We start from the raw sequence: 14,283 nt of genomic DNA on the forward strand, positions 1-14,283 counted from the left end.
TTGCCCAGCGCGGCACGAAACTCCATAAGAAAATGCGTGTGGAATTGAGCGGCCGCCGATTTTGAATCGATCGTCGGGAAATGTTGCCGCAATTAGTTCGCGTCGGAAAATGGGTCCCAGTTCTGGCTCGTAACGCGGATGATTAATCGTATTTCGGCTTTTGTTGCGTTGTTGTCTTAATAAAAAAAGCGCCCCGGTTTTGTAAACGTTATTTCACAAAGTCAAAGCTTAACAAACACGCCGGAAATACGTGATCGATATTAACAATGACGAGCGGGATTAATGAGTGCGCGTGGAAATTGTACGAGGGCCGCGCGGTAATTCCGGAGGATGATGGAGGACTGTTTGACGCACGATAAAAAAACGGTTTTCCAAAAAAAGAAAAATTATCTCTGTCGTTCGATCTCGAAGAAAAAGGGAAGATGAACTAGAACAGTTTAGGAGCAATTACGTTTTAATTACGAATAGGTTGTTAAATTAATTTAGCTCAAGACAATTAGGTATACAATTTCAGTAAATCGCTAGCCCCGTATAGTGTTATTGTAACGATCTGAAATTGCTTCAGTTCCAAAATAATCACAATTTACCAAAGCGGAACAAATTAACCTGAAATAATAGAACGTGGGGACTTTTGTTGCAGTTTTGAATCGAAGGAACTGTGAGTTAGGGAAAGAAATTGTGAAGATTTATAACGGTATAATTGCCGTAATCGGTTTTTTCCAGGTGGTTTAAATCAGGTATTGGTGAAGACCAACACAGCAACCATACAGGGTCGGGCGTCGAAAACGCGCACGCGAGAAATCGCAACTTCTAATTAAATAAAATTGTCGAAATTTTATACAGGGTGTCTCAAAATTCGCGAATTCCGAATTCAGAGCGTGGTAGGGAAGGACCTAGAGGAGCTCGAAAAATACTTAGAAAATCGCTCTTCCTGAAGAAGATTTAAGCACTTTAATTTTGTTCAATACATAGCAGCCTTCATATCCACAGTGACAAAATACTATTCTAGCTACGTTGCCGTTCCATTTTTAAGAAAAATTACAAAAATTTAAGATTTTTTACTCCAAAGTAAAGCTACTTTTCAAAAAATTGTTTTACGTTATTATTTTCCACAATCATCTACACCATAAATAACAATAAACACTGCACTTTCCACCCTGTATTTGAAAAAAACGCACTTCAAAGAGTGCACCTTCAGGGCGATGTATCTTTGTGGGGGAAGTCCCGATTTTTTTTTAATTCCATATTTGGACTACTGAAGTGATCCCCTACAACGCTCTGAATTCGGAATTCGCGAATTTTGAGACACTCTGTATACCTAACTCATAATTGATGTTATATTTGAAAATTTTTAATTTTTTTTTTGTTATTAAATAAGGACGTAATAGTTTTGTTAGTTTTCTGATATTAACTGTCAATTTACCTATAAAGTTTTTGCACTAAGTGAATCTGTACCTGCTAGCCCATCAAACACAAAGCACAATTACACATTTTGACTTGGTTAGCTAAATTATTCGCTTTTTTATTTAAACGTAAGTCAGACGCGTGATTTGTGGCCCAAATGGTATAATTTGCCAACAAAAGGATCATTCTCTACTAGCCGACCGTTTTGAGCCTCTTATTTACAGCTTTGCCATAAAATTGACAATTCCGATTGTCACCAAATTTACAACAGAACAAGTAGCTGGTCATAATTAAAAATGATTTTCAAAGTTAAAATATAAAATTGCGTTTAATTCAAAATCTAATCGGTGTTTTTTCCGCTGATTTCGTAAATACTTATAGGAAGTGAATCTGGGTAGGTTAGTATAAAAATCAGAATTTGACTTTTTGGTAGAATTTGTTTTTCTTTTTTTTTGGCTTTGTTTGTAAGTGAAAAATTATTAAAAAAAAAAATAAAATGTACCTTACCAATATCCAGGTAAGTGTGAAAAATTTCGACAATTTTGGACCTCTGTAGCCTCAGAAATGAAACTGGATATCTTCTGCGATAGAGCTTACTAATTATGGCATCTAAAGTTACGTCGTTTGAAGACAATTAATTTTAATTGCTGCACAGTTGATCAACGTGATTTTTAGTCGCTTCGAAATTGTAGCTTTTACGCCTCAATTTTTGACGTTAATTTAAAATTTTCGTCCGATTTTTTTTGGTAGGCATTTCGTTGTAACTTGAATCACAGCTGCCCACGTGTTTGCACGAAATCTCAACAAACAACCTCCTAACCTTACTTTTTTCGACAATTGACCTTCCAAGGGCATACCGTACCAACTGGAGCTGCAATTACCTCCTTCGCGTTTAGGAAATCAGATCAGAGCTTTGAACTTTTTTTTACTGGCACATCCGTAGATGTTCGTGAAAAGATTTCTGCTTCGGTTTTAAGCGGAGTGTCGTCCGTTGCCGACGTTCAGGTACTTTACTCTTATTTAAAACAGTTTCCTGTTCGTCGAGAGGCGGCTGATCGTCTTCCGTCGTCAGCCGTCTGTATCAGGCTCGTAGGCCGTTGCAAATCTATTTAATTTGTAATAATTTCGTATAAATTTGCATGTTATTAGTGCGATTTGCATGAGCTCGTAATTTTCATGAAAATTCATCAGTTTACTTGTTCGGGGTAAAACACGGTGCCGAATAGGTTCCTCATTATTTACAAATAATTTCCCGATTATAATTTCAGATGTGCTCCGATCACGATATACCGTTGACCCTCTTTTCAGACGTGAACGAGGAGTCGCCCCCGGAGCCGGCCCCGCCGGAGGTGCCGCCCCGAGGTCCCTCTCTCCACTCGGCCACCCTCCGACGCCGCACCGACTACGCCTTGCCGGTCGGCGACGGTGCCGCCACACAGGAGTCCCAGTTTCTGACGCAAGGAGGTGAGTCGACGGAGCGGATGTCGCGAATTATGCGAGGTCGTTAGTTTAATTCACGATAAAAGGGCGGTCAGTAGTTCGCTGGATGGTCTTAATACGGTCGATGAATACTAATGTCGGGGCCCTGCGACGCTTGTAAACTTTATTGCCACTTAGTGGTGCATTAGCAGTGATTGGGGACGAGATACGCCATCAAAAGCTGACGTTAGTAGCGGATGGCGACGGGAATGTGTCCGGAAAAGGTCGAGCGCGATTAACTCCGGGACGTCCGGAAACGACACGCCGGACAGCTGGAGACGGTGCCACGGAGGTTTTTCGACAGACGAGTCGGTGAGCCGAAAGCTTATCTTAGATCCACTCGACGTGGACAACCAAAGTGGAGTCGTTGATTGGATCACACCAGACCGACAAAACGCAGTCGAGTTCGGTGCGATACCGCTGGCGATGTGTGCGGTGCGGTTTAATCAAAGACGTCCCTTCGGTTTCGCGTCGCCAGCTGTGTAGACGCGACCCACCCCTCGTTCGAACACATCCATTCGGCCATATTGCCTAAATTAAGGTCGTTCGGCGGCGAGGTGCGGCTCGTCGGAGGGTAGAGAGAAGAGAAAAAAAATGAAATTCTTATCGTCTACAAGTTCCGTTATTGAGAACGTCGTTTGCATACAATCGATGAGTGACGACGTGTGCTTTAAGGATTACCGTTAGCGTCAGAAAAACTGACGAGGGTGTGAAACTTCTACAAAGTGGTTTACTCTGCGGTAGCACACGATACATCATATCGCATTTGCACATTTACGCCGAGGCAGTGTCTAAATGCGGCGGAACGACAAGGCCAATCGCGGGGTGGTTCACCTTTGAATACGGTCGCGGGATTACAGAAGGGGTTAACGATTATCGCTTTTCCTTTTGTAGCGCGTTACCTCCTCGCCGAAACAAGGTCGATACTTCTTTGCAATCGTTGCGACTAGTTTTTTGGGTTAATTAAAAAAAAACTTTCTAGTTTTGGAAAGATGTGGCGACAGAAAGTGGGGGGAGATTATGATTGTCGCGTGTCGTGAGTAATGAGCTTTGGCGAATCTTCATGGAACGATGTGGGGGACTTTGATCTTGAACTCGTTCTAGTTGAAAATGATCGGATTCGAAAGCAAAGTTTACTGCTTATTTATTATGAGTTGTCAGAAAGTGAAAGTTTAATCTAGAGAGTCTAAGTAGATGAGACGGTTTGAAAAGTCAAGTCAAAAGTCAAGAAAATGTTTCCAACTGTGTAATTTATGTTAATAAATATGTAGTTGTAAACATGTTTGCTAAATTCAAACTCTTTACCGCACTCCTGCTTTATTCCCGCACTAGTGCCGTAAAAACTGCCATTATAACACCTAAAAAAAGTGAAATATGGCACGTTACAGTATGAAAGTAAATAAAATAAATTCTTAGAATTTGCGTCTCTAATAGGTCTATCATTGTATTCAATTTGCAGTCGTTTATGGCTATCTATTAAAGCACTCGTGGTTTAATGGATCTCTAAGAAAATTGTTATCAATATTTCAGTGTATTATTGTCATTTACACCAAAAAACTTCCAATATTAATGTTCAAACTCTACTTTTTAACATCTGTTGCAGGTGTAGTTGCATCCGTTACCTTGAATTACCAATTAATACAAAATTCCCTAGAATTTGAAAATTTAATATTTTTTCTTTAAAAATTAAAACAGGGTGCAAATTCTAAAAAATAACATAAAAAACTCGTTTTATAAAGGCATTGGAGCATTCGTCCCATAGAAAACTTCCCTACGGCTCGTTTTCTACAATTGGGACTCGTGTGCCAAATAAGCCCTTATAAAACTCGTTCTTTAATATACTATTATGAACTTCATATTACATCATCTAAAATAGAAAAAGTACGTAACAATACTGGAAATTTTTGTTGAGTGATTGATTTAAAGAAAAATTAAGTGAAGTTTAATTTTTGTAAATCCTGAAAGGTTAAAAAAGTGTAAAAAAGAATATTTCTATTCATTTCATTATTTTACATTTCCATTGGCATGACGCACTCTCCGCATCTTTTATCATTCTCCAGTTTACATTTTTTTCTCATTTTTACGCAGAATTCTTTCTTATCCTAATTGGTAATCTTTAGATTCTACCTCAGCTCGTTTGTCATCAAAGCTTCCACGAAGTGCATTGTACTAGTTAATCCTTATTTGCTTCTCCTGCCTATTGATATTCCTTCACGCGTGCTTAATTCTTGTCTCATTTGTCTCCCCCATCTGTTCTCCAGTTCCCCCAATGAATTTTTTCGCTTCTCCGTTTCCTCTCTCCGGCTTTCTACTTCACCTCCTAGGATTTCTCCTTCATCGTGTGCATTTGTGAGCTCCTTTTCTTGTTTCTAATTTCAAATTACTTCTTTTAAATTTTCTTAATTTTTAAATTACATATTTTTTTTCCATCTCTAATATTCCCGCACTCTGCACATTTGCTACTTTATCTCCTTTGTTGCTTTCAGTATGTGATATTCACAATAAATACGTGAAAAAATTAGAACCGATCAGCGCAGCGCAACAGACAAAACTGCAACCAACAACGCAGTCGGTATCACAGATTTTTATTGTGGAAATTTATTCCATAATAATTTAAAATCGCAGAATATAAATAACTGCGGTTTCCTTGTTTTAAAGCATATTTTCTATAGGTTACTTCGCATTGGCGTACATTTGCTAAACCATGATATACAAGGGTGTATTTTTTAAATGTGTCGAAATTTTACCTACGAAGTTATAGGACAACGTAGAAAACTAAAAGCAATTAAAAAAATTGTAGCTATGTATTTTTTGACATGGAATTTTTTAAATATTTTTTCCGAGTTCTACATGAAGCCAGTAGCTCGTGATTAAAATATCTGCACAACTTTCAAAATCACCCTGTATACAGGGTGTATCCGAATTCGACCGACAAACTTTCAGGGCAGATTCTATGATCAAAAATAAGCAATACTCTCAATACATATGGGGTCAAAAATGCTTAGTTTGCGAGATAATCGACTAAAAAATTCTACCAGCAACAAAAGGAGTCGGGTGGAATTTTTTGATAAAACGTACAAAAATAAAAAGGAGCTATGAACAATTTACAAAACTTGTCAAAATTTCGCCTCCTTGCATTGAGCACAAAATCCAAGGAATTCAGGTCCTAATTATTGTTTTTGTTGATTATCTCTCAAATTAAGCGTTTTTGGCCCCATATGTGTTAAGAGTTTTATGCTTATTTTTGGTCGTAGAATCTGCCCTGAAAGTTTGGCGGTCAAATTCAGATACACCCTGTATAGCTGTTATTGACTCGTTAAGGTTGGCGCTCACTAAGTCGCATCGTTCGCATCGGCAAAATCACTTCTATTTTTTATCTGGAAGTATTTTTCTAAAAAAAAAGATGTGAAAAGTCTGGAAACAAAGAACCTATTGAAAAACGGTAAATCAGTGTTGGAGTGGAAACTTCTGGTCCATAACGCGTAAATGACAATAAAACTTGCATCGGCTGTATTATGTGTTTATGCCAAATGATTTTAATGGAAGGGAGGAATTCAATCATCGCATAAATTCCCAATAACGCACATCGAGCGCCAAATTAAAAATACAACCGGCATTTGTGGTCGCTTTTGCAGAAAATAATTCGCATTTAGACCTGCACATTGTCAAGTGGATCATGAGTGCATGAATAGTTTAGCGTAAAATTTAAACAGACCACCCACTATTTACATATGAAAATATTGCGTTGGCGAATCGGAAGCGGACCAGTAATTTGTTGTTTGTTCAAGTGAGCAACCGAGTGATGAATTCAATTCGAAGTAATTCCACGCCTGTCTTCGCGCACACACGCGCAAAGATAAAAGATTCGTCCGATCGAACCAGAACAAAAAAAAAACGCAATATTGAAATTTCGACTTTGCAAACAATTAGCTTTTTCCGCGTTGAGAAGAATTATTTACATTTTTGCGGGCTCCGGCCTGGTCCCGCATTTCTCGATGCGATTGAGATTTTTTGCGGCGGCGGCGGTTATTTCCAGACGCGTCTCGTATGATTTAATCGGAAGTGTGACTAGATTAATCCGTCTGGAAAAAACACGTCGAATCAATTCGGATGCAATTTGTGGCGGCCGATTTCGACGCCGTGTCCGTGGGCGAGCATTAGCGGTGCCGACCCGCCCCCCGGCGGTGTCTGGAGGGCAGTGGCGTGGCGACGGCGAAACAAGTTGCAGTTTTGTGTCATGTATGCGTCAAGAGGATTGTGCGTGAAGTCGTTGATTGGATCACTCATGCCGTGTATCTTTTGTTTTATGGGCGGTCGTAACCAGCGCAACAAAACGAAATTAAGAAAACTTCAGCCGAGAGCTCGTCATGTGTTTGATGAAATGACGTCATTCAGGCGAGCGACAGATGTCGTCTGGTCCAATCAAAGACATCGTGTTGATTTCTTACCGGCAACTACCACGGTTTGCTTGCTGTCACAGCAAAATTAAATTTTATTGTCAGAAATTGTCCTAATCGATACTACACATAATAAACTGTCTATTTTTTGTGCACCCCTCCTAGGGGTGGAATTGGACGTTGCTAGGGTACACACTCCATACTTAGAGGTTTAGAGATGGAATCGCTATTAGTGATTTAGATTTGAATTTTTCTCTTGTGCTTATCCTGTCAAATGCTTTAGAAATAAGCCCTTCACTTGTTTTTTCACCCTCTTAGCATTTGAACTCCACGTGCGTTGCTAGGGGGGGATGTCGCATACTTGGGGTTGAGAACATATCAACGAGGATAGTTTTTCGGTCTTATAAAAGAGACACCTGCAACGTGTTACAAACTGAAGGTGATAAAAATCGAAAAAGAAAAGAATGTAAAAACATATTATGACAAATAATAAAAATAATGGGGGTACAAGATTTGACCTCTGAGGCACTCCGGATAAGTGTCTTGTTGAATAAATGGGCTATGAAAATAAACAAAAAAAGAAATAATTAGATGTGAAAGGGCATAAAATGGAGTAATAAAAAATAGACAGCCAAGAAATATCTTCGGAAGGAAAAAAGAAAAATTAAAGATGAGATGTGGCTTTGTACGAGGCAACAGCAGCTGAAAGACATTTTTATTTGTGGACGCCGCTGCCGCCCCCACCGATTGGGTTAATTCGCGTCCGGTAAAAACGTTCGGCATCCGGGTGTCATTGTCTTTGCCGGATCGGTTACCCCCGAAGTGTTTAATCATTTTCCGATAATCGAGCAAGCAAGAAAAATACACTCGATACCTGCAAGAGATGGGGGTGGCGTTAATGGCGGCCCCTGAAAAATGACATTTGTAGTCATTATTCATATTCAATAAAGCCCCGTGATAAATAGCGGCGGTATAATACATCAGTGGGGGTGGGCGTACGGTTTCGCCGCCGCCCGTTACTAATTCCTGATTGTCCGTCGTCTCCGGTGCAATTTGGTAAAATGACAGTGGCAATGTCGCAGATGTGCAATTTTAAACAGATTAATGGTAATAAAATAAAGAAGAGCGCGCGATATGTGCATGCGCAATTAGGCTAATGGCGGAGCTGGACGCTAGCGACGGCGACGGTGGATCGGTCAACTAAAAGTACCGGAATATTGACCCGTTCGTCTCACTCGGAGGCGTCTCTCTCCTGCGTCGAGACGCCACTGTAGCGCGCATCGACGTTTTCACCTTGACGTCGTTACACTGAATATTTCAAAACAATAACACTGTCGGAGGTAATTCGGGGGAGTTGGTAGGAGGGGGGGGGGGGCTTCCGGTTTACGACCATCGTTAATCATGACGAAGGAAAATGACATCGGTACTGCGGTTGTACCTCCCCAACAACACTCTCGAAGAAGGAATATTTTTCAAAATTTTCGAAAAGCTCAAAAATACCGCGTCAGCATCGAAGAGGCGCCGTTAAAATTAATTTTACGCACAACGGCATTAGAAAAGTTGGTTTACATCTTAGTTACCATGAAGGAACCTTGAGTTTTACATATGGTGGGCGGTAAACCAAAGCAAAAAGCCCGCAAATGGGAAAATAATGTTTCTATAATACACAATTAGATATATTATTAAAAGAAAAACTTGTGCGTAAAGCGTTGTACGTATCTCAGGCAGAAAGACCTTTACGTCCTTCGGACGAATAAAAGCCCTCCTTCGTCGGGCCTCAAACTTCGTCCGCGGGCGTAAAGTTAATTTTTCTGCCCTCTATACGTAAATAACTATTTCCTCTTTGCTCGAAACGCATCGACAATTTTCCAAAATCTCGCGAATAATAAAGATTTTTGGGGTCTCGAAGACGATCCAGCCGTCGCCCCCCGCACGCTTTCACGCCGCTCGTGATGGAGTAGGTGGCGAGTCGAGAACGGCAAAACCTCCACCAGAATTGAATGCTGCGTCACCGCCATGGGGGAGCAAATCGGGGTGGATCTCGTTACGCGCCTTCTCATTTTTTAATAATCACTAATAGTGGCGGAACTCCCGCTCGCCAATTAATTTCGGCAAATTCAAATTTTAATTCGCACCCGCTGCCGCCGCGTCATAAACTTGCAACCGTATTATTTTTTTTTGTTGTTGTTATTATTTTAATCATCCGAGGGTCATCATTAACGGGTGCCACGGGCGGTCCGGGAGAATTTCGGGGATAAACGACCCCGAATTTGCCAGCCGGAAGCCAAATTTTCGTTCTCCGACATATTTTGAGAGTGTACTAATTAACTGGAAGCCGCAATTGGCTGTTTTCCTAACGAGAATGTCGGCTGGATTTACAGAAACGCTCCGAACCGCAGAGGAAGCCTTAAAAAGGGAGAGCTGCCGGGGGAAAAAAATAGAACTAATGAAGCCACAAGAACGTTAAGATGTTTATATTTTCAGACGGTCGAGAACAGGGAAAAAATTAAAATGGACGCCAATAATGGCGGGTGCGCCAGGACAACAACATTTTCTAAAAACATATGCGGCGTCCTTTCTAATTAACCCAAATAAAACCGAAAAGGCAGTCTCTCCATATTGTCTTTGTTGTCTTTTGTCGGTGAAAAACACGACACACCCTAACTTGCTCCCCTCGTCGATTCTCAAAGATCGGTGCATCTCGTTGCACCGCCGCCGCCGCTCCTCCACCTCGTCGACTAAATTACTTTCCGATTGTTATTAAATCCGGCGTTTAGCGTTATCCCGATCGCGCCGCCTGTAATTAATCATGCGAGAATACCTGATGTCTGTATCGACGGACGGGGGTGGTGCACGACGTCGGGCTTGTATTCCCGCCGGCTACATTGTCTCATCCCCCTGCGCCACGGACCGGATGCGTCGAACAAGTCGGCGAGAAGGGATGGCCGTGCGTCGGGTTCATATTTCACGAAGACCCCGTTGTCACTAAACGGCGAACAATTAGGAAATACTGCCTCGGAAATATTGGCCCAATCTCGGCTAATGCCGAGAAATGGACGCGAGATTGCGGCCGGGGGATGATAATGGCGATACAAAATTTTTGCCGGGGAGCCAGTCCTGGTACGCACTATTAGAAGGAAGTAGTTTCGTTTAATTGAAACGGAGCGACTGGTGTGCGGAACGAAGTGCAGTTGTTGAGGGAAAAATCAAAGAAAAACTTGTCGAAACATGCAACAAATTTGTTACTGTCGTTTCTTCGGACACCTGATCATCTGCATGCGTCGAATCGCTGATTCACATTACTTTCCGACCCTAACGAATTTTAAATGCAACCAGTAATACGTCAATCGGTTAAAACTCGAGCAAATATGGCAGTTGAATCACTAGTGAGGAAATAATATTTTCTCACTAGTGAGCAAAGTGAATGTTTTGCGAGTTTGTCGATAAAGGGCGCCAAATATGTTGTACTGAATTTTTTTTAATCTGTTTTTAAAATACTTTCTGAATATTAATAACTAAAGCTTGTCTTATTTTTGACTTATTTAAATTTTTAACCTGTTATTTAGATTTCAATTGACGAAAAAACGTGAAATTGCTTGGGGTAAACTTCTGGAAAAATTCATGCTAAATGCATTATGTGTTGGTATCACTGATTAAACTAAAATCAGTAAACCAATCACAAACACGCCAAGCCTAACAACATAACCTCTTTTGTTTGGAATTTTGTTGATCCATGTTTTGTTGTGAAAAACAGTATTCGTGAGTTCCCTTTGGGCTAATTTTGTAGAAGTTATTGTTTCAGTGATTTTAACAGTTATGAAAAATAGTGATGCAGATAGATAATGATAGTTTTATTTATTCTTATGTTTTTGTCATTTTGATTTATTTACATTCAAAAATAGTGATTTGCGGCATAATAAGGGGTAAGCAGCAGGTGAAAGCGATTATTTAAATACACTTACTTCGATCAACTCACAATTCAAAGTGACAAAAAATGCTGCCCGAAATTTCAATTCCGCGACTCTATTTTATGATGAAAAAATCAGATTCAACACGCATGAGCAAACGTGCATTTAATCACTCGTACGGTTGACATCCTCGCCTTCGGCTCAGACACCCAACTTCCGTACTCGTGATTAAATGCACTACTTCGCTCACTTGCATTGAAAATAGCTATTGTTAATTAAAATGTGCTCCAATTACGAAAGGATCGATATGATATTGATAAATGAGTCAGTTTCTAAAATTAAAAAATATTGTCAATTACTGCCATTTTAAAATTTTTATGATTGAGACTTTTGTGAGGGATGTCAGGACCATACAAAAGCTTAAAATTATTCATGTTTTTGGATCAAGTTATGTAAGAAAAACGTATTCTGACGGCATTTCGTTAGGGTCGGAAAATTATGTGAATCAGTCTGTATATTTAGTGAGATATGCAACCAGTAATGCAGTCTTTTTCCAATAATTTCATCATTTTAGTAGAAAATGGTAAAAAATTCATGCGTCGATGAAATATTAGTTTGATGTGTGTTTTCAACGGTTTACATTAACATTAACAAAATTAAATGAAATAATTATGTTCAAATTCAAAATTAAATTTTGTTTTTGTTGGCCTCGTGTAATTTTAACTCATTTTAATTAATTTAGCAGAGTTGTTGTGTTTCAATAACTATAGGAAATTTACAAAACAACTCTCTAGTTCGGCAAATTTGTTTAATAATTTTTTTTTTAATAAAGAAAAAACTGCCACTTCTTGCCCCTTGTTATTTTACTTTTATTCGACACTTATATCGATACTACACTGCAATTATGTTGCTAATGAATGTGCTTTATCTTTTCCCATCTCCATACATTGAGTTCTTCATATTTTTGTGTTTCTTCGCTGGTATTCTTCAGCTATGTTATCTAAGGTTCTATAAACTGCATTGTACTCACTTAATCCTTATTTCCCTTTCCTGCCTATTGATATTCTTTCACGTGTGCTTAATTCTCATCTGTCCCCTTCCATCTGTTCTCCACTTCCATCAAAATATATTTTTAGCTTCTCCTTATTTCATTTTTGTCAACATTATATCGGGCCTTCAAATAAATATATATTTAGAGTAGGCGTAGGCGACATTATAATTCTGTTAACAATGTAAAGTACTTTTTGTAGGTAACCAATTATTCTCCGGAGTTACACAAGTTACATAGTAAGTTTTTTCCCAATTTCATATTGTCATATTCCGTGGAGGGGAATAGAGAGAATGCACTACAAAAATTAAAAATATTTTCTAACCTAATTTTATTTCGTTAAAATGTCAGACGTTTCTTGTGTCATTTTCTACGCTGGAAAAATGTTGCAAACAATTGAATTTCCATAGGTTGCTCTAAATATAAATTTATTTGAAGGCCCGTTAGTATTTTCTTTTGTACTTCAGAGCTCTCTTTTTCGTTTCAGTATATTAGTTTTTCTTTCTTTACTGTTATATCATTCTCTGACACTCACGGTAAGCGCATTTTTACCACTTTCTTTCCTTTCATTCAATCCAATCTGTGATATTTAATCAAAGCCGATCACTTCAACGCCTAAGACGACAATTTATTTTGTGGTGATTTAAAATCACAGAAACTCTTAATTAACGCAATAATTAATGAACGAAGCATTTAGAGCATCGAAGGTATTTTCGCCTTGTTGTTGTCGATGGAGCTTCAGAAATTCTCAACTGTTTTGAAAAACTGAACTGAATTTCTAATTAAAATGAGTGGCGCGTTAATTATTAAACACAAATGTAGGATTGTTGTCAATGTACATTATAAAGACGACATTATTGTATTCCACCTGTAATATTTCTCGCATTACGATCGATAAATAATTCAAATGAAATTATCGACAGGGGCGTGTACACGCCGTTGTCCATAATGCACGTGTAATTTACACGATTGTTGTTTTCGCCGTTCCCGGATTATTGTTATTTCCGGCGGTGCAGGTAGGGGAGGGGGCGTATTTTTTTAAAATTAGCCGAAGCAAAAGCAAAGAAAACACGTCGACAGACAAAAGCTATTGGCACGTAAGTCCCCCGATAAACCAGTTACAATATCCAGCTTTCAGAATGAAGCAATAAGGGATAAAGTTCCCTTTAGGTAACAGACTCACTTAGGGCGACAAAATACCTATAAAGCCACCCTCTAGCGATTTCTGATGAGATGCTGCAGCGTTTCCGGGGGAGAAGTCGTCCGCCGCCCCCCGTGTACGCGCACCAAATGAAAACTGTGTCACATGCACAAAAGCAACGTTAACTAGGTATTGTGTACGTGACATATACGTTTCATAAACGCAATTTGTTTTCGGCCGGAATCGACGTTCCTCTCTGACAGTTAAGATCGATCGTGCAACATCACTTGTTGTTGAGTCATAATGTGGGTGTTGTTTTTTTTTTTTATTTCGGCCGCAAATTGCCGAGGGAATCGAAACGGAATTAAACAAAAAGGCGAACGTTTGCGCTTACAAATGGTCGGACGGACGTATCAGAGACGCGCGCGGCGTGAACGATTACCGCCCATTTAGCCGAGATTTGCTGCGGAATTTTTCAAAGAGGACGTCGATTATGCAAATCGATATTTTTGCCGACGGGAGAGTTGCTTTCGTTGTGAAATCTCGAAAGGAACACCCGGAGCTGATGTTTTCGTTAAACTTGCCGAAGATCAGGACAACCCCGGAGCGGAAAGATGATCCAGGAAAGTGGGATCAACTCGCCAAATTTTTACGGTGTTGCTGCAATAGGTTTAGTTTTTGATGAAAACAGGCGTTTTTGGAAAAAATCTGCGCCATGTGTTTACTGAGATATGCAACCAACAATGCAGCCGGCAATCCAGTAAAAAAATAATTAAAAAATTGAATCACTAGTGAGGAAACAATATTTTCTCACTAGTGAGCAAAGTGAATGTTTTGCGAGTTTGTCGATAGAGGCGCCAAATATGTTGTACTGAAAGTTTATTTTCAACTCTTAGGAGTGCAACC

At 39.6% G+C, this 14,283-nt stretch overlaps 1 protein-coding gene across 6 annotated transcripts in view; it reads left to right on the forward strand.

The window, feature by feature from the left end:
- Ten-a (tenascin accessory) overlaps positions 1-14,283 on the forward strand; it is a 206,947-nt gene that overhangs the window by 115,672 nt on the left and 76,992 nt on the right. For 5 of the 6 annotated variants that reach the window (XM_069050307.1, XM_069050311.1, XM_069050309.1 and 2 more), the window contains one exon: positions 2,713-2,868. In XM_069050307.1, the coding sequence (XP_068906408.1) occupies positions 2,713-2,868 (156 nt within the window). Of the gene's footprint in view, positions 1-2,712; positions 2,869-3,062; positions 3,196-14,283 lie in introns of those variants that run through there. The other variant, XM_069050315.1, reaches the window with a different exon arrangement.

Source organism: Tenebrio molitor, chromosome 6 (genome assembly GCF_963966145.1).
Source record: "Tenebrio molitor chromosome 6, icTenMoli1.1, whole genome shotgun sequence".
In the NCBI taxonomy this organism is placed as follows: Eukaryota; Metazoa; Arthropoda; class Insecta; order Coleoptera; family Tenebrionidae; genus Tenebrio; species Tenebrio molitor.